Source organism: Scyliorhinus canicula, chromosome 9 (genome assembly GCF_902713615.1).
Source record: "Scyliorhinus canicula chromosome 9, sScyCan1.1, whole genome shotgun sequence".
Classification (NCBI taxonomy): domain Eukaryota; kingdom Metazoa; phylum Chordata; class Chondrichthyes; order Carcharhiniformes; family Scyliorhinidae; genus Scyliorhinus; species Scyliorhinus canicula.
In genome coordinates, this window is record NC_052154.1 from 65666489 (window position 1) to 65691315 (window position 24827).

Genomic DNA, 24827 nt, shown 5'->3' on the forward strand with positions numbered 1-24827 from the left:
AGTTGGTAGAAATAACTGAGTTATTTTAGGGAAGGAAATCTGTTCGTACCCGGTCTGGCATATGTAACTGCTCTCAAATGACTGTGCAAGCTCCTCGATTGTATTCAAGAAGGTGGTTCAATGCTGCCTTCTTGAGGACAATTAGGATGTGTAATAAATGCATGGCTTTTTGGCATCCTCATATGTGTACATAGAATGGTTACAGCACACGAGCCCATTTGGGTCATTATGCCAGCGCGAGCTCTCTGAAGGAGGAATCCAGCTAGATACACACCTCCGTTTTCTCCACGTAGGCCAGGATTTTGTTCCTTGTCAGATAATAATGCAATTTCTTCTTGACTGTGTTACGACACCCTGAGCTAGTGTGCAGTCAATTCCAGCCCCACTTAACCTGGAGTCGCAACAAAGTTGAAATTAACTTTTAATTTTAAAAGTACCCAAAGTCTTTATCTGCCCAAAAACTACAGTCACCAGGTTTGTAATTTTAAACACAATTAACTTGTTAACCGTAACTATAATTAAATAGGTAACACATACAACTGGTTAACCATCTAATTTCTATCCCCCCACCCTTTAACTCGCCCCACCCTCTATACGCACAAGCATGACAAACGGGAAAGAGGGGTGTAAAATACTAAAAATAAAAGGATAAGGATCTCTGTTTCAAATGGATGTCTTCCAAATTGAGTCCTCCTTCTGTCTAGAAGATGATACCTTTGCAATCAGTCTGTAATAGTTTTCACTCTAGATTCATCAAGGTCTAGAGACTTTTGCCATTAGACTGTAGGCAGCAGATCATAGAGAGAGCCCTTCCACCAGTGGCTGGATCCAGTGGCTTCTCCGTAAATTCACAGTAACAAGAAGCAGCCAACATCGGAGAGAAAGTGAGAGAGGGAGCAACACAGCTTCCCCTTTTGGAGACCAGAAGTTTTTTGCTGGGATGTCTCAAAACCCTATCTAACCGGAACCAATTGTTATCGGTTGCCGGGTAAAACCCAGGCCAATCCATTGGCCTCCAATCAACCAATTGAACCGAATCGCTCCAATCTCTCAGGTGCCATAAAGTCTGGGTTCTTCTGTTCAAAATCTAAAACCTTATAGCACAATTCTGCAACTTTTGAGTTTCTCACCTTCTCTGCTCTACTTAAAGATATGTCTCCATTAAAGATACATGGACCAAAATTGATAACCACAAAATAAAATAAATAGGAAGGCAATCAACAGGAAGAGCCCTTACAACTGCCTTGATTGAGCTTGCTTCCACCGCACTTGAAAAAATTCTCATTTCCCCATACAGCTTTCATTATAATCCAACAATGAATACCCGTTTCTATTAGTCACATTTTGTACTTTTTCCTTATACATTTGTAAGTGTAATCCTAACCACTCGCTGTGTAAAAAAGGTTCTTCCTGATGTTGCCATTGCTTCTTTTGCCAGTTACTTTAAATCTTTGCCCTCTGGTTCTCGGTCCTTCCATCAATGGAAACAGTTTATCCCTATCTATTCTTTACAGACCCCTCCTCATTTTTAATGACTTATCAAATCTCCTCTAAACCTTCTCATAAGAGAACAGCCCCAGCTTCTCCAATCTATCTACTTATCTGAAATTCCTTATCCCTGGAACCATTCTCATGAATCTTTTTGCACCCTCTCTGATCCCTTCTCATCATTCCTAAAATGTGCCCCGATTTGGTGCGCAGTACTCCATTTGGGATCAAACCAGTGTTTTATACAGATTTGCATCACTTTCTGGCTATTGTACTCTTATGCCCCTATTGATAAAACCTAGGATGATTTCCGGTGGCGGCCATGAGCTGATCAGTTGTACACAGGGTGGCTCCTGCTTGGAGGCTTGTGTTTCGCCCCTTTCTACCCAGTTAACGTGCATTTTGGTGGGAAATGGAACAAAGCAATTGAAGCTTGTTGGTTTCTCCTCCAATGTGGGAAATATTTCTACATGTGGTTCAGTGTCAAACCTGTGGGTCACATTCAAGAATAAAGAACATTACTTTAAAAGCCGGAGCAGGCGAACAACATTTTTAGGAAGAATGGTTTAGGGAAGGATTAATGTTGAGTTTGTACAGTTTTGATGTTTTTGTAATTTGAAAGTTTGGAGGTGTTATGGTTTCATGTTTTGGTTCTTCACTCGTAGATGTTGGGATTGTTCTGAGTCCTGTGTTTTCTTGCTAGAAGATTGTGGGATGGGGCATTGTGAAGAGGGGGTTTAGGTTTGTTCTTTCCGGATTGCACTAGTTTGGATGGGGGGTCAAAGTTAGTTCCAAAGTGAGTGGGGTTCTTTGTTTGATTTTCCAAGCAGGGTCGCCATGCTTGGAGGGTTTAGTAAATGGGAGCAGTATTGGGGGGGGGGGGGGGGGGGGGGGGGTGGGGTTTGGGGGAGAGGAGAGGAAAGGAAGTGTTTTTGGGAGGTGGTTGGTTGTTTGAAAAAGGGGAGGGTGTGTAGGAAGGGGGAAAGATTGGAGGGTAGTATGCTGGTGGCGCAGGTGTCTTTGTGGGTAGAGATGGAGGTGGCAGCCATTTTGGGAGGGCCTAAAAATGAGGTAGGCGTGGATCTAGCGGGATCTCCTTACTACAAATGAAATGAAAAGCGCTTATTGTCACGAGTAGGCTTCAATGAAGTTACTGTGAAAAGCCCCTAGTCGCCACATTCCGGCGCCTGTCCAGGGAGGCTGGTACGGGAATCGAACCGTGCTGCTGGCCTGCTTGGTCTGTTTTTAAAAGCCAGCGATTTAGCTCAGTGTGCTAAACCAGCCCCATTTAGGTGGCGGACCTTAATAAAAGATGGGTTCAGAGACTCCCTGTGAGAATGGTGACATGGAAAATGTGGGGGTTGAATGGTCCAGTTAAACGACCCTGGATGTTTGCTCATTTGAAGAGCTTGAAGGAAATATAGTTAAGGGTGAAGGATCAGACGAGGCTAAGGAAGGGATGGGTGGGGCAGGCGTTCCACTCGGGCTTTGATTCAAAATTAAGAGGGGTCGCAATCCTGTTCAAAAGAGGGTTGCTTTTATGTTGGCCAGCATGGTGCTGGACCTGGGTGGACAGTATGTGATAGTGAGTGGGTCTTGGCAGGGGCGCCATAAATCTTAGTTAACATTTAAAAAAATAAATTTAGAGTACCCAATTTATTTTTTTCCAATTAATGGGCAATTTAGCATGGCCAATCCACCTATCCTGCACATCTTTTGATTGGGGGGTGAAACCCACACAAACACAGGGAGAATGTGAAAACTCTACACGGCCATTGAGCCAGGGCCTGGTCCAACCTTGGCGCCGTGAGACAGCAAGGCTAACCACTGCAACACCGTGCTGACCCTAGTTAACATTTATACACCACATTGGGATGACAGTTTGTTAAGAAGGTGTTATTAACCATCCCGGACCTCGACTCTCATCAATTGATCATGAGGGGTGATTTTATCTGCGTTTTGGACCCAAGGATTAACAGATCGAGCCCCAAGGCTTTAGTAACTTGGGGAATGGCGATGGAATTGGAAGTGTTTGTGGAACAGATCGGGGGGGGGGGGGGGTGGGCAAGAAGAGTGGTTGGTGGATCCATGGAGGTTTAGGCATTTGGGAGAGAGAGCAAATTTTCCTCTTTCTCCCACCTGCATTGGCTATTCTTTGAAAGAGATGTTTTTGTTGTGGGGCAATCAATATTCCTGGAGATTGTGGGGGCAGAATATACTGCGATAGTGATATCGGACCACGTGCCGCATTATAGGAATGTGAGGTTAGAGACAGGTTAAGACCAGAGGCCCCCGTGTAGGTTAGATTTGGTGCTCCTGGTGCACAAGACGTTTCGTGAGAAGGTAGCCTCAGCTATAGAGAGCTATGTAGAGTTTAACCAGAATGGGGAGGTTTTACCCTCCCATGTTTTGGGAAGCGCTGAAGGTGGTGATCCGAATGGAGGTAATTTTGTACAAGGCCCATGGGCAAGGTTGAGAGGGTGGAAAGTCGATTCTATACTGGAAGTGGACCAACAGTACTCGGCAGCCCCAACAAAAGAGCTGTTAGCGGCGAGAGAAATATTTTAGGCGGAGTTCGATTTGGTATCGATGGGGAAGGTGGTGAACCAGCTGCGTTGCTTACTGGGTGCATTCTGCGAGTATGGGGAGATGGCAAGCTGTCTGTTAGCTCACCAATTGCGATAACAGGCAGCTACATGAGAGATAGCCCAGGTTAGGGATGAGGAGGGAGGGCTGGTGACAGCGGACAAAATCAATGAAGCATTTTATCAGGGACTGTGTAGGTCTGAGCCCCTGGCGGAGGATTCAGAGATGGAATGATTCTTAGATAGGTTGGATGTCCCGGTGGTGGAGAGGGGGTGGGGACAAGGATTGGAGGCGCAGTTGAGACTGCAGAAGATAATGGATTGCATTGGTTTTATGCAACCGGGGAAGGTACTGGGGCCAGATGGCTTTCCGGTGGAATTTTATAAGCAACTTGTAGCATCACTGGCACCAGATTTATTGGGGATGTACAATGATTCTTGTTGTGGGTGACATTGTTTTTTTAAATATAAATTTAGAGTACCCAATTCATTTTTTCCGATTAAGAGGCAATTTAGCGTGGCCAATCCACCTATCCTGCACATCTTTGGGTTGTGGGGATGAAACCCACGCAAACATGGGGAGAATGTGCAAACTCCACACCGACAGTGACCCAGAGCCAGGATCGAACCTGGGGCCTCGGCGCTGTGAGAAAGCCGGACTAACCCACTGTGCCACCGTGCGGGCGGCATTGTTGACCATGCTAGTGCAGCTGTCCATCTCCCTGATTCTGAAGAATGATATGTATCTGGTGGAATGTGGGTCTTGTAGGCCCATTTCCTTGCTGAACACCGATGTGAAGGTACTAACAAAGGCTCTGGCAAAGCGCCTGGAGGGTGTGTTCCGGAGGCGGTCTCTGGAGATCAGACTGGCCTTTGTCAAGAGGCGATAGTTGTCAATTAACATTAGGCAGCTTTTGAACAGCTCCTGACTCCAAAGAGGAGGTGAGTGCCCAAAGTAATTATGAATGAAATGAAAATCGCTTATTGTCACGAGTAGGCTTCAAATTAAGTTACTGTGAAAGGCCCCTAGTCGCCACATTCCGGCGCCTGTTCGGGGAGGCTGTTACGGGAATCTCTATGGTCGCAGAAAATTCTTTTGATTGGGTGGAATGCGGTATGCTTTTGAGGTCCTGGGACAATTTGGGTTTGGGCCAATGTTTATTTCATAAGTGAGATTGTTATATATTGCCCCCATTGCAGGTAGGTTATGATAATGCGTTGTGGCGCCATGGTGGTGCAATGGTTAGCAGTACAGCCACATGACGCAGAGGACCAGGGTTCGATTCCGGCCCGGGTTACTGTCCGTGTGGATTTACATGTCCTCCCCTTGTCTGCGCGGGTCTCACTCCCACAAGACGAAGACATACAGGGTAGGTGGATTAGCCATGCTAAATTGCCCCTTAATTAGAAACAAATAATTGGGTACTCTAAATTTACTTTTAAAACACAGAGAAAAAAGGACGAATGGGGTGAGCTCAGGATATTTCAGGCTGAACAGGTGTACAAAACAGGGGTGCCCGTTGACCCATTGCTGTTTGCATTAGCTATCGAACCCTTAGCTTGTCGGAGGAATGGAGAGGCATTGAAGCGGGGGAGGTGGGGGAAGAGAGCAGAGAGTGTCGCTTAATGCGGAATATTTGTTGCTGTATGTGTCGGACCATCTTTCACGTATGGGGAAGATAATGCGTTTGTTAAGGTGGTTTGGAGCCGCCTTGGGGTACAAACTCAACTTTTGCAGCATGGTAGCACAAGTGATTAGCACTGTGGCTTCACAGCGCCAGGGTCCCAGGTTCAATTCCCTGCTGGCTCACTGTGCGGAAGCTGCACGTTGTCCCCGTTTCTGTGTGGGTTTAGTCCGGGTGCTCCGGTTTCCCTCCCACAGTCCAAAGATGTGCGGGTTTGGTGGATTGGCCGTGATAAATTGCCCTTAATGACCAAAAAGGTTAGATGGGGCTATTGGGTTACGGGGATAGGGTGGAAGTGAGGGCTTAAGTGGGTCGGTGCAGACTCGATGGGCCGAATGGCCTCCTGCACTGTATGTTCCATGTTGTCCAAGAGCAATGTATTCCCCGTAATTTCGATCCTGGTCCTGGGTCACTGTCTGTGTGCAGTTGGCACATTCTCCCCGTGTCTGTGTGAGTTTCACCCCCACAAACCAAAGATGTGCAGGGTAGGTGGATTGGCCATGCTAAATTGCCCCTTAACTGGGGAAAAAAATTATTGGGTACTCAATTTATTTATTTTTTGAATTTGGAATCAGCTTAGGCGGCACTTTGGATTGGGGAGGCGTGGGGGGGTGTCAGTATTGTCTTCAATCTACAGAGACCATACATTTGCACCGTCCGAGATAGATGCAACTGGAAGAGGGAGGTGGTCGAGAGGATCTGGGATCTGCCTGGAGGTTGGTTCGCGGGGCTGGAAGAGTTGAAGGAGAAATACTAGCTCCTGAGGGGAGTGAGTTTAGATATATGCAGGACTTTGTTCGCAGAGAGTTTCCTTCATTCCCTCAGGTGCCGAGTCATATGTTGATGCATAGATTGTTATCATGCAATGAACTAGGGGAAGGGAAGATCTCGGAGATATATACATATATGGGTGGTTGCAGGAGACGGGGAAGGCACTGTTAGCAGTGATAAAGGGAAGGTGGAAGGAGCAGTTGGGTATGGCTCGGGGGAGGGGGGGGGGGGGGGGGGGGGAAGGAGGAGAGGGAAAGAGTAGCCTGGAGTGAAATATTATATCAGGTGAACACGACCTCCTGTGTGTCAGGATGAGCCTGATTCAATTTAAAGTTGTTCCCAGAGCTCACATGATTAGAGCATGTATGAACCTGTCCTTTCTTGATGTGGCAAATAAGTGCGAGGTGCTCAAGGGGAACAGCGAATCACATACCTATGTTTTGGTCCTGCTTAAAACTGGTTGACTTCTGTGCATCAGTGTTTCGGACTATATCGGTGATCACGTGGGTGAGGCTGGACCCGTGTCCTTCGGTGGCAGTTTTTGGCGTATCAGAGCTGCCAGAGGGGAAAGGGGCCAACGTCGTGGCCTTCTCCTATCTGATTGCCAGGCAACGAATCCTACTTGGATGGAGGTTGCTTATGTTGCCCAGGGCTTCAGATTGGTTGGCTTATGTGGCAGAATTCCTGTGACTGGAAAGAATTAAGTTTGCCCTTAGGGAGTCAGAGGAGGAGGGGTCTTTAAAGATCTGTTTGTCACCGCCAGCAACTAAAGGGGGGTGGAGGGGGAGGACTGGCTGTTTGCTTTGGGGTTATGACTAGTTAGTTTATAAAGATATAAAAATGACAACTGTAATATGGCTATCTGTGTTTGATACGATTGTGGGATTTTTTTATATTGTTTGGATTAAAGTATTTTTTAAAAAAAAGATAAAAGCCTAGGATGCTGTGTGCTTTATCAGCTGCCTTATTAACCTGCCCTGCCACCTTCAATGATCTATCCACATATGCACCTGGTCCCTCTGCACCTGCACCCCATTTAGAATTCAACATTTGTGTATTTAATATTTAATAAGAACATGTTCTTCCTACCAAATTTATTTAACATTTTTCTGCTTGTATTTAATCTGCTACTTGTCTGCATATTTCACCAACTTGCGTATGTCCTTTTGAAGTTCTATATCTACACAATCCTTCTCCCAGTTCACAGTGCTGTCAAGTTTTGTATTGTGTGCAAATTTTGAAAATGTGCCCTCTATATTAAGGTCTAGGTCAGGGGTGGGCAAACTTTTCCGTGCAAGGGCCACATTCAGAAATTCACAATTCACAAAGGGCCGCATAGTATATTAAGTAAAATAATTACTTCACCCGGTTATGATTCTGGGCGCCTCATATAGAACATAGAACAGCACAGAACAGGCCCTTCGGCCCTCGACGTTGTGCCGAGCAATGATCACCCTACTCAAGTCAACGTATCCACCCTATACCAGTAAGTAACCCAACAGCCCCCCCGCATTAACCTTAAAAAAAAATTAAAAAAAAAAAAAAAAAATTTTTTTTAAAAAAAAATTTTTTTTTTTTTTTTTTTAAATGACTTGGTGGGCCGCAGAAATACCTTTGGCGGGCCGCATGCGGCCCGCGGGCCGTAGTTTGCCCACCCCTGGTCTAGGTCGTTAATATATATAATAGGAAGAACGGAGACCCTAATACTGATCTCAGGGAAGCTTCACTACAAACCTTTCTCCAGTCCGAAAAGCAACTGTTAACCATTGCTGTGTGCTTCAAGTCACTCATCTGATTTTATATCCATGTTGCTGCTGTCCCTTTTATTCCACAAACTCTGACTTTGCTCACACGTCTGCTGTGCGGCACTTTATCAGATATCTTTTGGAAGTCAATGTACCCACCACATCAGCATTACCCACATCCACCCTCACTGTTGCCTCATCAAAAAGCTTGAGCAGGTTAGTTAATACCATTTGTGCTGAACAAATCCATCCTAGCTTTCCTTAATTAATCTACCTTTGTCCAAGTGACTGTTAATTTTGTCCCGAATTACCATTTCTAGAAGGTTCCCCTCCATTGAGATTAAACTGACTGGCCTGTAGTTGCCGGGTTTATATTTTCACTTTTTTCGGAATAAGGTTTTAACGTTTGCAATTCTCCAGTCTGCTGGCATCACCCTGAAGACTAAGGATACTTGGAAAATGTTGACAAGTGCCTCTGCAATTTCTTTTTTTTTTTAAATATAATTTTTATTGGAATTTTTTACAGAAAATATAAAACATAACGACAAACAATGAAATGCAACAAAATAACCCATAATAACTGTAACACCCCCAGACCATATGTATCCCATCCCCCCCACCCCCCCAACCCCAATGAACAACAAAAGAACTTAAAAATAAATTTAAATTAAATAAACAAACATAGTCTTTGTCCGCCCCCCCCCCCCTTTTCCCTCCCCCTTTCCCCCCCTCCCCCCCGGGTTGCTGCTGCTACTGTCCCTGTACCCTATCGTTGAGCCAGAAAGTCGAGAAAAGGTTGCCACCGCCTAAAGAACCCTTGTACCGACCCTCTCAGGGCGAATTTGACCTTCTCGAGCTTAATGAAACCCGCCATGTCATTGATCCAGGTCTCCACGCTTGGGGGCCTCGCATCCTTCCATTGTAGCAAGATCCTTCGCCGGGCTACTAGGGACGCAAAGGCCAGCACACCGGCCTCTTTTGCCTCCTGCACTCCCGGCTCCACCCCAACCCCAAAAATCGCGAGTCCCCATCCTGGCTTGACCCTGGATCCCACCACCCTCGACACCGTCCTCGCCACCCCCTTCCAGAACTCCTCCAATGCCGGGCATGCCCAGAACATATGGGCATGGTTCGCTGGACTCCCCGAGCACCTGACACACCTGTCTTCACCCCCAAAGAACTTACTCATCCTCGTCCCAGTCATGTGGGCCCGGTGCAGCACCTTGAATTGGATGAGGCTAAGCCGCGCACACGAGGAGGAAGAATTAACCCTCTCCAGAGCATCAGCCCATGTCCCGTCTTCGATCTGTTCCCCCAGTTCCCCCTCCCACTTAGCTTTCAGCTCCTCTACTGACGCCTCCTCCGCCTCCTGCATAACCTTGTAGATATCAGATATCTTCCCCTCTCCGACCCAGACCCCCGAAAGCACCCTGTCGCTCACCCCCCTCGCAGGAAGCGAAGGGAATCCCTCCACCTGCCACCTAGCAAATGGCTTTACCTGCAGATACCTGAACATGTTCCCCGGGGGGAGCCCAAATTTCTCCTCCAACTCCCCCAGGCTCGCAAACCTCCCATCAATAAACAGGTCCCTCAGCTGTCTGATGCCCGCTCTGTGCCAACTCTGAAATCCCCCATCAATGTTCCCCGGGACGAACCTATGGTTCCCCCTTAACGGCGCCTCCATCGAGCCCCCCACTTCTCCCCTATGTCGCCTCCACTGCCCCCAAATCTTGAGGGTAGCCGCCACCACCGGACTCGTGGTATACCTCGTAGGAGGGAGCGGCCACGGCGCCGTTACCAGGGCCCCCAGGCTTGTATCTCCACAGGACGCCCTCTCCATCCGTTTCCATGCTGCCCCCCTCCCCCTCCATTATCCACTTGCGCACCATCGACACATTGGCCGCCCAATAATACCCCGAGAGATTGGGTAACGCCAGCCCCCCCCCCCATCTTACCCCGCTCCAAGAAGACCCTCTTCACCCTCGGGGTCCCATGCGCCCAAACAAAGCTCATGATGCTGCTAGTCACCCTTCTAAAAAAGGCCCTAGGGATAAAGATGGGCAAACACTGAAAACGGAACAAGAACCTCGGGAGAACCGTCATTTTGACGGACTGCACTCTACCCGCCAACGATAGCGGTACCATGTCCCACCTTTTAAATTCCTCCTCCATCTGCTCCACCAGCCTGGTAAAATTAAGCTTATGGAGAGTCCCCCAACTCCTGGCCACCTGCACCCCCAGGTATCTGAAACTCTTCACTGCCCTCTTAAATGGGAGTCTCCCAATTCCCTCCTCCTGATCACCCGGGTGTACTACAAATACCTCACTCTTGCCTAAATTTAACTTATAGCCCGAGAAGCCCCCAAATTCCGCTAACAGCTCCATCACCCCCGGCATTCCCCCTTCTGGATCCGCCACATACAACAGCAGGTCGTCCGCATACAGTGATACACTATGTTCCTCCCCACCCCGCACCAGACCCCTCCATCTCCCTGACTCCCTCAACGCCATAGCCAAAGGTTCAATCGCCAGTGCCTCTGCAATTTCTAACCTCGCTGCCCCAAATATCCTTGGATGTATTTTATCTCATACTTATATTGTGTAAATTAATTTTTAAAAGTCGATCCTTCATCCAGAGCTGTGTGCTTCAATGAAAGGCACCATCTTATTGTGGTATTCCATCTCCGGACTAGAGTACACAATCTATGCTGGCACTTGAGTGAAGTGCTGCATTGCCACGGGTACCATTTATCATATAAGATGATAAACTAAGGCAAAGACACACTGTTCAGATTAACATAAAAATTCTTAGGATTCTATTTGAAGAAAAGAAAGGAGCTCTCTTGCTTTCTTTACTCACTCAATACCATTAAAATCAGATTATCTAGTTATCCATTTATTCACTGTTTATGGGACCTTGCTGTGTGCAGAATACCTGCCATGTTTTTCTGCATGTGCCTCCACTTCCCCAATGGCTGTGAAGCTTTTCTGGATGTCCTAAGGATATGAAAAGCAATATATAAATACAAACTATTTTTACTTTTCTCTCAATTGCTGATTGTTGTTGAGTTTTTCTAACATTTTCTGTCAATGAAGAATATTATGAAAAGATACGATCATGTTTCTGTGTTGTGTTAACTGTCCAGTAACCAACTTCCAACTTCATTTCAGTTACCTGGAGGATGCAGTCATGAATCTAGATCACACAGACCCAGTTGCTAGGGATCACATGGGCTCTGTATTGAATCAAGTCAGACAGAAACTATACCAGTTCAACCAGGCAGAACCTCACAGTAATGTGAGTAAAAGAGCTCGGAGACTTATGATGATGCTTCAAGGACTGGTGACTCCACTGAGTTAAACTGGGCACTGTGGCTGTCGACATTTCCACTATCTGTAAGGATTGTGCTTATAATTATACAATTCGTATAGCTGTATGTTATTAATTTACTAATTAATCATTTTTTAAAAAATCAAACTCTAGGGCTTGTGTTTCCTTCATCTGTGGTAAGAAAACCATATTTGGAGCCACAGGTTAGAGCAGTAACCTGATGTTAGAAGATGCTTCATACATGAAATTTTTCAACTTTCCCATAATCCGGTTAGCCCATTTTGTATGAGTATCGACTTGTATTGTTCCTCAGGTTAAAAGTAACCCATGTATATATTTAAAAAATCTCTTCCCCTCATGGTTACATTTGTGAAGCAGCTGAGGATAAATAACCAACTCCGAATGCAACCAGTTTAGATCTGCATGCTAACATAAATGCATCAAAGTTAAATAAACTCAGCCGAAGATTGTCCCTGTTGGATTCCTTCAGGCACTAAATGGCGCCTCCTTTGGAAGTTCCAAACTCAAAGCTATCGATCTGAATACAACTGTCAGAAGCTCCGTGAACATCCAAAAATATTTTTTCAAAATATTTCAAATTAGTGTTGGACTGTTACTTTGTGAAATTTCACCGAGCATAGTTTGTTTCTATCATGTTAGTTTGGGGAAAAAATATCAAAGCCGTCAAGTTTGTTTATTGCATAATGTTTTTCACCATTTAAGATTTTGTTGTCATTTTACATTTTGCTTACTTTTTACCTTTAATATGGAACGTCCCTGTTTTGGATAATGTTTCAAAAATGTTCAATAAAGACGTTGGAAATTATCTGGATTGGTTTAATCCTCAAATCATTAGCACTGATTTACACATATTTTAACATTGTTTTCAGATTTGTTTTTACTGATCCATTTGTCAGGTAAACGACTGTCTTGTGTACGACACTTTTGTAATTATTTTTGTTGTGTTTTTATGATGGTTTAAAAGTTTGGGAAAACTGTTCTGTAGTCACAATTTTAGAACTGTAATGTTAAAAATAAATGCATTATTTCAAATAAAACTTGTGTTAGAAATTGTACAAGGATAGTTTAAATTTAAGCTGCCTGTTCAGTGATCCTGCTTAGGTTGATTTTGGCCATGTGCACAGTGTTGTATTATTTTCAAACACTTCACATGTCCTGAATAGTTTACTGTTCATTTTTCAGTTCCCAAGAGTATAAATAAATTAACAAACGCAATCTACAATTTGAACTTGAACCTCTTGGATCAATAGATAATGCGCGTAAAATTGCAGCTGCCGAACAACATTTTTTTTTTTGATTTGAGTTGCTGCAGTATGAGCTCCATGACGATATCTTGCTAAATTGTTAACAGCCTCTGGCACTAACACATTCACACCTGGTGGTTAACCTGCTGTAAGGTTCATTGGTTTGATGTTGCCAGTTAATGTGCTGAAGTTAATTCCCACCCCAAAAGCTTGTATTTTGTAGCGAAATTGTGGAATTGTTGTTAATTATCAAGGTTAAGAAGTTAATCTAAAAGAAAACCTAGTGAATCCTGTATTCAGGATTTCGACATTTTTGGTCACAATAGTCAGTACCATGGCTTTGAGAATTTCCCCCACAAATTTCAGAAGATAAGACCTAATACAACATCAAAGTAGTAAACGATTTTTGGGGAGGAATAACTTGTTTTTAAGAACTGAATTGCAAACCAGAATTACTCAATAATATATACATAAATTGACACAGTCCAACAGCAGCATCACAGAAGGTGATACAAATAGTACAGTGATACCAGCATTCGTTTGTATCTAAAAAAGCCAAAAGTGAAGGCTTTAATTTTTACAAAATCTAGATGAGAGATTTAGCTCCATGCAAGACACTTCCAAAGTTGAAGAGAAAGGATGTGAAACAGTGGATAGATAATTCAGAGCTTGGGATTTAAAAGCCTGCAGATTATTGAAGGAAGGAAAAATGTGGCATGAATCTTATTAAACAACAATATAATGTAATTTAGTTCTTTCTGGGAAGATAATGCAGAGATGATCAAAAAGAGTCCAAGAGCTGTCTTGAGAGGTTTGTTACAGTATTCCATTCCCCTTATTTACATATGTTTCTGATGTGATCAAAAGAAATGGCAGCGTGGATGCCATTTGGGAACAAATGCCAGATGGTGTTCTGCAGCAGATCAGCTAGTACAAAGAATACTGGAGTATAGTTACTTGCTCCAAATGCACTTCACCCCTATATTATTTTTTGTTTCTGACTGGTGGTCCTGTGTGAACTCGATGCTCATTCTTTTGGGGTTTATCTGATTTTTTTTCTGCTCTTGTGTATGCAATGGAATATATTAAACGGACTGCTACAATTGCAATAGAAATTGACTTTGTACTTTTAAGTGTGTTAAGGCTCAGGCTGTTTGAGCAAACCCGGGGCTGGTTTAGCACACTGGGCTAAATCGCTGTCTTTTAAAGCAGACCAAGGCAGACTAGCAGCACGGTTCAATTCCCGGACCAGCCTCCCCGAACAGGCGTCGGAATGTGGCGACTAGGGGTTTTCACAGTAACTTCATTTGAAGCCTACTTGTGACAATAAACAATTTTAATTTCAAACCTGCAGATAAAATAAGAGCAGAGTTAGTAATTTAATGCTGCTGTGTGACAGTGGTATCAAACATCTGGCATGCTGTTAAATTACCTACCAGTTTAGGTTTTATAGTTGATCTTACCATATTTTCTTAATGGGACCTCTTTAAATTACTATTCGTGCTTGTGTTCAAAGATCTAGTTAGTCTTTGCTGATGAATCATAGCAATATTTCAGTCTATTTTACAAATAGTGAATTCAATCAGAAGGGACATCCAGCTTTAATTCCGCACCATAGTTGAAACTGGTTTAAGTATTAAAAAACATTTTGCAATTCGAGAGTACAGCAGTGTGCAGAGTGATCTCTGTACTTGTGGAAATGATATGAAACCCAAACCCATCCAGGGTATTTACCATCACCAGTTCATATAAATGTGATAAGAGACAGCTATTACACATTATATATCCACTAATTTTGAACAATACTGGATAGCAATCCAATTAACACCTACAGATGAACATAAACTAATGGAACAATAGCTCAAGTGGTTTATCATGTCATATTAACAGACCGCAGGAAGCCCTTCTCCATGGCAATAAAAATGTTGGCCATGTCATCAACACCCACATCTTGTGAAAGAAAGAAAAAGCCAAGTGTGAAGTGATACACTGCTTGGCAGGATAAATGAGGGGGGGGGGGGCAATATGAATTGAATGGTACACGGATGCAGGAACAGACACAAGTGGATTTATGCACACAAATCTTTGTAAATGGCAGGGCAAGTGGAAAAAATGGTTGAAAATGAATACGGAATCCTCCATTTCATTAGGTGCCATAAAGTACAAATACAAGGAAGTTAAATCAAACCTTTATAAAACACTGGTTAGCCCTCAGTTGGAGTGTTTTCAATTCTGGACACCACAGTATGTTGCCGGAAGTAAAGCAACATGTGCATTAAGGTGATGGCTCTATCGTGGATAAAGAGAAATAGATTTGAATAGAACTAAAGGCAGAGGTTAATGGGTAAATCATGCAAATAGTGCAGGAATATTTCACTAATTGCTGAGTCAATAACAAGGTGGCATACATTTAAGGGTTTGTATTGGAAACATAATCTTTATTATTGTCACAAGTAGGCTTACATTAACACTGTTATGAAGTTTCTGTGAAAAGCCCCTAGTCGCCACATTCTGGCGCCTGTTCGGGTACACGGAGAATTCAGAATGTCCAATTCGCCTAACAGGACATCTTTCGGGACTTGTGGGAGGAAACCGGAGCACCTGGAGGAAACCCACGCAGACACTGGGAGAACGTGCAGATTCCACACAGGCAGTGATCCAAGCTGGGAAGCGAACCTGGGACTCTGGCACTGTGAAGCAACAGTGCTAACGACTGGCTACCATGCTGCCCATAGATGGTTAGGAACCACTTGAATCATTACCCTTTGAAGGACTTATTGCAAACAATTTTAGACTATAAAGCAATGAAATTGGGTGAATAATTGCAGTGTGAAGCCAGCACAAGCGCAAGGATCTGAATGGACTCCTGTGCTACAATTTAAAGATAAATAGATGGTTGTGGGTGTTTTTTGTTTAATCACATGACAATAAAATCCAGTTGAATGATTTAGTGACATGATAAACCACTTGAGCTTTTGTTCCATTAGTTTATGTTCATCTGTAGGTGTTAATTGGATTGCTATCCAGTATTGTTCATAATTAGTGGATATATAATGTGTAATAGCTGTCTTTATTCGAGGTGGCTGCTTTCATTAAAGTAAGGGTCTTTGATCTTCTCATGATTAATTAAGTACATTCTGATTATAACAATGCAACTCATTTGTTTAAAACAAGCATTACCTGAATTATTCTTCCCCAAAGGTTACTCAATACTCGTTCAGTTATTTATTGTTGTTTAGCTGTTTGAATCTGAGACTGATCCAGTGCTGGCTCTTTGAAGGGTTATCCAATTAGTCTCCTTTCCCTGTGCTTTCCACATAACCCAGTGATTTCATTTCACAACTTACTGCGTAAAACATGCTTTCATCCAGTTGCCTCTGGTTCTTTTGCTAATCACTGAGTCTGTGTCCTCTGGTTGCCAACCTTTATGGCACCAGACAGTTGCTCCTTTATTATTCTGTATTAAACCATCCATGATTTTGAACATCTTTATCAAATCTCTTAATGTACACTTCTCCAAGGAGAACAATCTCACCATGTAACTGAAGTCCCACATCCGTGGCACCATGCTAGTGCATTTCTTCTGTACCACTTCTATGGCCTTGACCTCTTTAAGTGTGGTGTCCAGAATTGAAAACACTCCAACTGAGGGCTAACCAGTGTTTTATAAAGGTTTGATTTAACTTCCTTGTATTTGTACTTTATGGCACTTAATGAAACGGAGGATCCCGTATTAATTTTAAACCATTTTTTCCACTTGTCCTGCCATTTTCAAAGATTTGTGTGCATAAATCCATTTGTGTCTGTTCCTGCATCCTTTACCATTCAATTCATATTGCCCCCCCCCATTCTGCCAAGCAATGTATCACTTCACACTTGCTTTTTCTTTCTTTCATGACGTGGGTGTTGCTGACATGGCCAACATTTTTATTGCCCTGGAGAAAGGCTTCCTGCGGTCTGTTAATATCCTCCTCCCTTAGTTACATTTACATTTTGTCTTGTGCAAACTTTCAAATTATGCCCTGCATAGCCAATAAGTAGCCACCCTCACACTGGTCACTGTGTGCAGCTCTCCAGTCCAAAAACACCTGTGTTTTGTCTTTAAGCCAATTTCATATCCACCGGTCCCATTCAATCCCTTGCTTTTTTTAACGTTTTCTATTAAATCTTATCATGTGGAATTTCCTAAAATACATTTTGGAAGTCCATATACAGAGCATCCGCTTCAACCCTCTGCATTACTGAAATGGAAGAAAAATATTTCAAAACATAACCACGGCTCACCAAATTAGCTTTGGAGTGGAATGAACGTAATACTGAACATTTGGCAGGTTCGTGCATCTGTACAGAATAGACCGGTTTGGGGTAATTCAGTCACGAGCGGTTTCAGCCTGAAGACTAACGTTTTTTAAAAATCTTTTTATGTACTGACAGACCTGTGTTCAACCTATTTTTCTCCTAATAAGTTCCCAAACTTTCATTAGACTGATTTTACCCCCCTCGGAAATTAGAGTAGGATGTGCATGTTTGGCAAGTGAAATGTGATCTCGACTCTCCCCAGATGGGTGAGATTGACGGAGATCTCCACGTGGCATCCAGGGAATAAAGTGAGAGATCAGTACAGAAGGGAAGGAGCTTCCTTCATGCTCATGTTAATTTGTGTCGTCATTGTGTCCGCTGTGGCTTAGTAGCATGCTCGCCTCAAAGTCAGGAGGTGATGGGTTCAAGGTCCCACTAACCCCCAGCCCTCGTGGATAAAATAACTCATGGCTCTGTTTCGAAGAAGAACAAGGAGCTTATCTTTGGCCCTCAATCAACGTTGCAAAAAAAAAGTTTACTTGTTCATTATCACTTTGCTGTCAGTGAGAGTTTGCTGCGTTTCCAACGTCACAACAGTGATCATTCATTGGCTGTCAGCTGCAGTGGAACCTGCAGTGGTTGTGAAAGGTGCGATAGAAATGCAACTATTTGTCTTTGCAGCAGCGTGCAACATGCACTTAACTAACCACCTTCTGCAAACTGATGCTGATTCAAAACATAACCACGGCTCACCAAATTAGCTTTGGAGTGGAATGAACGTAATACTGAACATTTGGCAGGTTCGTGCATCCGTACAGAATAGACAGGTTTGGGGTAATTCAGTCACGAGTCAGCAAGCCACGATGAAACAGCACCAAACAAAAAACAGCTCAGGAGCCTGGGGCCTTGACTGTGTGTCCCACCCTGCTCAGTCACAGTGACTGGCCACCAGCCTAACAGGCGACAAACTGTTCAAAGAACCACGCACAAACCCCCACAAGGAGGGGGATTTAAAATTGATGTACAGGCGGATAACGTTTAGGAATTGTTGAGTGACCAAAAAGTGATCAGTTTGCAACAATGTAGCTTTTGATAGCGAATTTTCGATCAATTTATTGTGGAAATAAACAAGTTTCGTTTAAAAAAAAAGAATTGATTATTGACATTGAAGAATTATAAGGGGCTTGCTGCCAGCATTTCCCCCAGTGAATTGGCGCCAACTGGGAGAAGCAGACAGCGTGTGCACGATGTCCCTCCGCGCGCCAACTCAGGGAACCGGCGGCTCGCCCAAAGCTTTGCCACAAAAGTTCACAAAGGCAGTGCGTGACCCAGGGCGACTCGCACTAAATCCCTCGACAGGCTGGATTTCATAATGCCAGCCTGAAATAATTCGGAAATGAAATTTTAATCCGGCAGCCAGAGCAATATGATGTGAAAGGTCCCTTCCCCGGAGAGCTCAGTCCAAGCCTGCTGCTTGGGAGGCGTGGCTCTGGGCTGGGGCCCCTTCCAATCCCAGCTCCGGGAAGCTTCTTTTTTTTAAACGTGGCATTTACCTCCCAGCAAGTTAGCTCCAAAAGGATAAACCGGCGGCTGCTGCTCTTGCTGCTGCTATGGGTTCCCGGCTCGGATCGGTATATTTTTTGTTGTCAATAGTTCTTCAGTTGGGTAAGTCAAGGAGATTCCACAGTGGATTTTGAAGGGGGTTAATTGCGGGGATATAAGTTACCAAACCCTCACTGGGACGTTTAAGGGCACCGGTAGAAAAAGTGAAGAATCGAAATGAACCGAATTTTTGTTGAATGCCTTTGAAGAAGAGATGGGTCAGATTATGTGTTTTAGGAGCTGAACCTTGCTGCTACATTCAGTAGGTCAACTCAGAGGTGCCAGTGACCAGGTTTGCTTGTATAGTTCAGATGATATCAGGGTTCAGGTTAGTTTCCTGTTGAGGTTTACTCTGCGGCAGAAGCGTCCTCCCTCTATACAAATTCCTCAATGTGTTAGCGAAGCTCTTTGAAACGTTTTTACAGGTTAAACCCTCGTGATCCCAAACCCACATGGAGCGAAATACTTCATTATTTAAAAGAAAGCGGAGCCCTGAAACGTGTTTTGTCACCCCCGCCAAACCCACCCAAAATATTCTCTTTACCGGCCAGGTCCACGGAGAGTGAAGCCAAAGCTTTTACTTGTTACTCTTTAAATGGAGGGTGTGCTGAAATTTGAAACTTTAAGACGATGCTTCAAGTTAGTTGATCTCTTCCAGCTGACTACAGTATAAACATAACAGTCAAGACTAAGCACTAAAACTGTAAAGAAAATTAACTCATCACAGGCTCATCCATTTGTTGTGCGGATCCCGCATTTGTGAATGAAGTCCTGCCAAATAATTGGCTTGATCTACAAATGCATATGGAACTGGCAGTGGCGTGCAGTCTGCTGTACACCGTATTGCTCAAACGGTCGGCAGTGCTGTTGCCAAATTCGTAACTTGTTTAAGGGACCTCTCCGTGGTGCTGAACTCTCATCGCACCGACACAGCCTGACCAAGCGCTGTGGCGTGCTCTTGCAGTGGCATCAGTAGCAAGATAGCTCCATTCACATAATACTCAGTACGTAAGTACATTGCAACTGTGCAAATTCAATAGGTTGGTTTGCTGAATTCCATTGCCCCGCGTGGTTTCAGCGGTAACCTTTAGTTTAGCAGCTCCAGAATTTGCGATTCCCAGAGATTTCCCTGGTGCTGAGTTTAGTAGGAGTGTTCCCAAACCTACCTGCAACAAGGAGCCTTTGGCCACAATAAAGCCTGGGCTGGGGGTGCCTTTCTCCATTAACCATTGGTCTGAATACCACAGGTGAGAATATTAAAACTGATAATTAAAGATAGCAATAACTGAAATCACTACCCTGACAGTGGGTTGTCCTCTTACCCAGCCACTTCTTACCCAGATCATCATCTTGGATTGTTAACGTCTTATCAATTATCATTCTCATTGAAATAATTTTATTTGGCAGAAGCATATGCAATTCCTGTTAAAGTTCCTAGTTATTTATATGTTATTAAAATAATCTTGCACAGCAAAGATCCTGCTTCAAACTTGTTATAACGTTGATAACACTTTTCTGTCACTATTTACATTGCTCATTGGTATATCAGTATTTCCCATTCAATGTTGCTTTGTCAAGCATCATCGTGTATTGCAAGCCCGTACTGGTTGAGGTTATTCATGAAGGCCTCACCTTCTCAACCTTGCCCCTCGCCTGAGGTTAAGTCATCACCAGTCAGCTTCCCCCTCAAAGGGGAAAGCAACCTATGGTCAACTGGGACTTTGGTGACTTTACCTTTTTTTAAATTGCAAGCTCCAGTCACTAGGCGGCTGTAAGGAGCAACATTCTCAAGTCCATTCTCAACTCTTGCTGTCATCTTGTATATTAAACAGTTATAATCGTTAACTGAGTGTCGCCAGAGTTTACTTGTCGATAATGTACTTTTTCCTGTTGCTGTACCAATTGTGTTTTATTCCTGTCCCCAACCTATCTCTGGCTATGTCCTGCGTACATATCAGCACCATAGATTGCTGAATGATTATCTTGATGGTAAAGGTTTGAATGAAGACTGACAGTATTTAGCAGAATTTTAAAAATATTAATGGTTGAAAGTTGCAGCGATGTTTCCTATGAATTGTATGCGGTGTTGGAGAGTCTTCGAGGTTCTGCAAGGGAGGAAAGAAGTTGGCATTAGAGTTTCATTGTGGCGATTGGTTTCAAATAAAAGCTGCTCTCTGAATTCCCCCATTACTACAGTAGAAGGGGCTGGGAGAAATATGATGACTACAAAATGAAATCTGCAAAAGATTGTGTTAGAGGACATTGAAGGATGGAGTAGATGGCTGTCTAATATTCCAGTTGGAAAAATATTCTTATTCTAACGTGCATCAATGGTTCGCTTGAAAGGCTGTTTTAATTTAATATTGATTTTTATACATCATAGTGCATAGTCCCGAATTCATTGCAAAGGCGTGTTTTGTCCTTCTATCCTTTGTGCTTGTACAATTATAAGAAAATACTTCCGACAGCGTACTAAACCTGAGAATCAATAAATTGCCAGCCTCCTCAGCATTGTTTTCAACAATGGTATTAAGGTTACAATAGAATTTCAGGGCATTGGATTTGGGGGCTGTATGGAGATCAATTAATTCTCAGGCATTGGATTTCACATTCTTCTCAAAACTGTCTATTGAACATACTTCACCTCTATTTCACAACTCTATCACAATATCAGCTGTAAAATTGGTCCTGTCATCCTCTCATATGGATCTCCTGTTAGCTTGTGTTGCTTTTCAAGTGAGTCCATAGCTTTCTCACATTAAACAAACATTGCGCCATGTCTGCTTAATGTGTCACATGCACAGAGGTATCTCAGAGCTGAGCTCCCACCCCAGGCAACCACCTGGCATTGGTTGAACCATTAATTACTCCAGCTAGGTATTAGGAAAACTGTTTACAGTCCCAACCAGTAACTTTGTACTGCACCACGGAACTCATCTGCCTCCGCAGCTACCCTCTCAGTCTGGACTGGACTGTTTGCAACCTCAGCATCAACTCTATAACCCAGGCCAAAACTCTTGGTTTTTCTGACTGGCTGCTCCTCTCTCTCTCTCTCTCTCTCTCTCTCTCTCTCTCTCTCTCTCCCCCCCAACCCACCCCTATTTGGCTCCTGGAACCAATGCCCCATTCTCCCTGGAATTCTTTCTATAAAGGCCTCTGACTCCTCTCCTGTGTTGCTACCTTTTAAGCCTCTTCTGAAAACCCACCTCTTTGACTGGCGATTTTGGTTACTCCACCTCATATATCCTCCTTTGATTCAGCCTCTTTTTATATATTTGTGAAGCATCTTGGGATGTTTTCCTACAATAAGGCATTATGTGAATGAGCATGTTTGTTGATTATATCTATCACTGTAGCTTGTTGTCATACATAAGGTGCAAAACACCGTGTCCCCAACACACACACACACACACCCCCCCCCCCCCCCAATTTCCCCAGCGACCGCAGATATTCAGGGTCCCAGAGCTGTTATCCGGGTCGATATTCTAGACCTGGTGGGCAGTTTTCATGGTTCCCAATGTACCCCTTATGCTATTGGAACATGACAAACAAACCACTACTTAGAGATGATATTGATGCATCTAATAGTTAAAAAGAAAAAAAAATGTTTATACATCATTGAAAGTCAGCCTTGGCTCAGTCATCACCCTTTCACCTCAGATAATAGGTTCAACTCCTAGATCAGTGATAGCAGTGTAATACTGAGAGAGTGTTGCAGTGTTGAAAGTACTTGGGTTCAGCTATCATTTCAGGTAGATTTAAAAGATCCGATGACAGTATTTGAAGAAGACCAAGGGTGTTTTCTTCCATTCCCTGGCCAAATTCATCCACCAATCAAAAAAAACTAAAGCAAATGGTCTGGTCATTTATTTAATTGCTGGATGTGTACCTTGCTGGAGGCAAATTGGCTGTTGTGTTTCCTTACATTATAAAAGTGACTACTATTCAAAATACTTACTTGAATGCAGACCACTCTTAGATTCTGCAGGGGATGCTATATAATTGCAGTTTATTTTCCTTTTTTTTCTTCTCGTACTAAAAGCATTTTTGATTTGGAACAAAAAACAAAACTACTGTGTCCCTCCATATCACTGCCAAACTCATGAAAAGCAGAAGAGAATTAGACAGGCTCTTGACTGAAATAACACTGAATAAATGATGAGATTTCCTAATCCAAAGTATTATGCGCATGAAGATAAGCCGAGGAAGCTCCTGGTTTATGCAGAGAGGCATCTGGCAGTCAGCTACCACCTTGGTCTGACTGCTAGATGCAACTCCACCATCAGACTCATCAGCCAAATTCAGTCTTGCGGAGGTAACTTAAACTCACCGGGAACAATCAAAGGGTAGCAGTAAATGTGCAAGCAATTTCACATAGGTAATCAATGTTTGCTATCAAACATCATTGGAGGAGGGCAGCATGGTGGCACAGTGGTAACACTGCAGTCTCACGGCGCCGAGGTCCCAGGTTCGATCCCAGCTCTGGGTCACTGTCGTGCTGAGTTTGCACATTCTCCCCGTATTTGCGTGGGTTTCGCACCCGCAACCCAAAGATGTGCAAGGTAGGTGGATTGAACACGCTAAATTGCCCCTTAATTGGAAATAATAATTGGGTGCTCTGAATTTATTTTAAAAAGCATAATTGGAGGAGCGAGGGAGATACTGCATTCAATGTTGCATTCATCAGTTATATTTACCTTGTGCATGTTTTAGAGCAGTGTTTTTCAAACGTTTTTTCCCAGAACACACTTTTGCTAACTGGCCGTCCTTCGTTACCCACCCTTGCCGACCTTTGCGACACATGCCGTGTTCGCTTACCTTTAATGAGAAAGGGGTGTCTGCTTGGTCCTCATGATCTCACTTGGATCAAGTTCAAAGGAGGAGAGGGCAATGTGCATAACAAGTGCAGACTTCAGCCAGTTCCTTTGTGGCGTCTTCTTCTTTTGAAAATGGAAAATCCAAGGACTTCCGGTGGCAGCGATGACGTAGGAAGCCGCACATTTGGGAGCTCCCATTTCAAACTGACTTTTTGGCTCTTTTTAGAGCCCAAAACGGAAATTTTTCGACGTCTCCCGGTGGGAGAAGGTGTGCTGATCGACTTTCTCCGCAGTTCATGACTCCAACTCGGAGTGGAAAGGGGAAAAAATGGCAGTAGCTCCCCAGAAAAAACGGGGGAAGGAATCCAAGATGGCGGCCGGCGGAGCTCCAGAGGAGTGGAAGCAGTGGGCCCAGGAGCAACAAGCTGCTCTCCTGCGCTGCTTTGCAGTTTTCAAGGCTGATGTACTGAGCTCTCTGCAGGAAACGAACAAAAGGCTCTCGGAGATTCAGACGACCCAGGGTGCTGCCATCAAGGCATTGCAGACGCAGGCCACTGAACGAGAGGAGGAGGCCGTGATCCTCGTGAGTAAGGTGGAGGGGCACGAGGCACTCCATAAGAAGTGGCAGGACCGCTTCGAGGAGCTTGATCACCGCATGAGGCGGAAAAATCTGCGGATCTTGGGCCTTGCAGAGGGGCTGGAGGGGTCGGACCTGACAACCTACGTGGCTAGGATGCTGAACTCGCTAGTGGGGGCCGGGTCTTTCCATCTGCCCTTGGAGCTGGAGGGAGCACACAGAGTACTGGCCAGGAGGCCTAAGGAGAATGAACCCCCGCGTGCGGTGCTGGTGAGGTTCCACCGGTTCAGTGATCGGGAGTGTGTGCTGCACTGGGCCAAGAAGGTGAAGAGCAGCAACTGGGAGAATGGGGTAGTAGGGATCTACCAGGATTGGAGTGCGGAGGTGGCTAAGCGGCGGTCCGGGTTTAATCGGACGAAAGAGGTGCTTTACAAGAAGAAGATAAAGTTCGGAATGTTGCCGCCCGCACGCCTGTGGGTAACGTATTCGGACCGGCATTATTATTTAGATTCCCCGGAGGAGGCGTGGGCCTTCGTGCGGACGGAGAAACTGGACTTGAACTAGGGGTTGGGGGTTGCGGGGTCGGTTGTAATACTTTATTGCTGGTTTCTACTGTTGCTGTGTTCTCTTTTTCTGTACTTTTGCAATTTTGATATGGTTAT

At 44.2% G+C, this 24827-nt stretch overlaps 2 protein-coding genes across 3 annotated transcripts in view; both read left to right on the forward strand.

The window, feature by feature from the left end:
* Positions 1 to 12663, forward strand: part of edc4 (enhancer of mRNA decapping 4) — a 145215-nt gene extending 132552 nt beyond the window's left edge. The window contains 1 exon segment of the mRNA XM_038805995.1: positions 11446 to 12663. Within this exon segment, the coding sequence (XP_038661923.1) occupies positions 11446 to 11635 (190 nt within the window). The 3' untranslated portion in view covers positions 11636 to 12663.
* A 5977-nt stretch (positions 12664 to 18640) lies between these two features.
* Positions 18641 to 24827, forward strand: part of nrn1la (neuritin 1-like a) — an 82731-nt gene continuing 76544 nt past the window's right edge. The window contains exon 1 of one of the 2 annotated variants that reach the window (XM_038806812.1): positions 18641 to 18834. In XM_038806812.1, coding sequence (XP_038662740.1) covers positions 18780 to 18834 — 55 coding nt within the window. In that variant the 5' untranslated portion in view covers positions 18641 to 18779. The remainder of the gene's footprint in view (positions 18835 to 24827) is intronic. The other variant, XM_038806813.1, reaches the window with a different exon arrangement.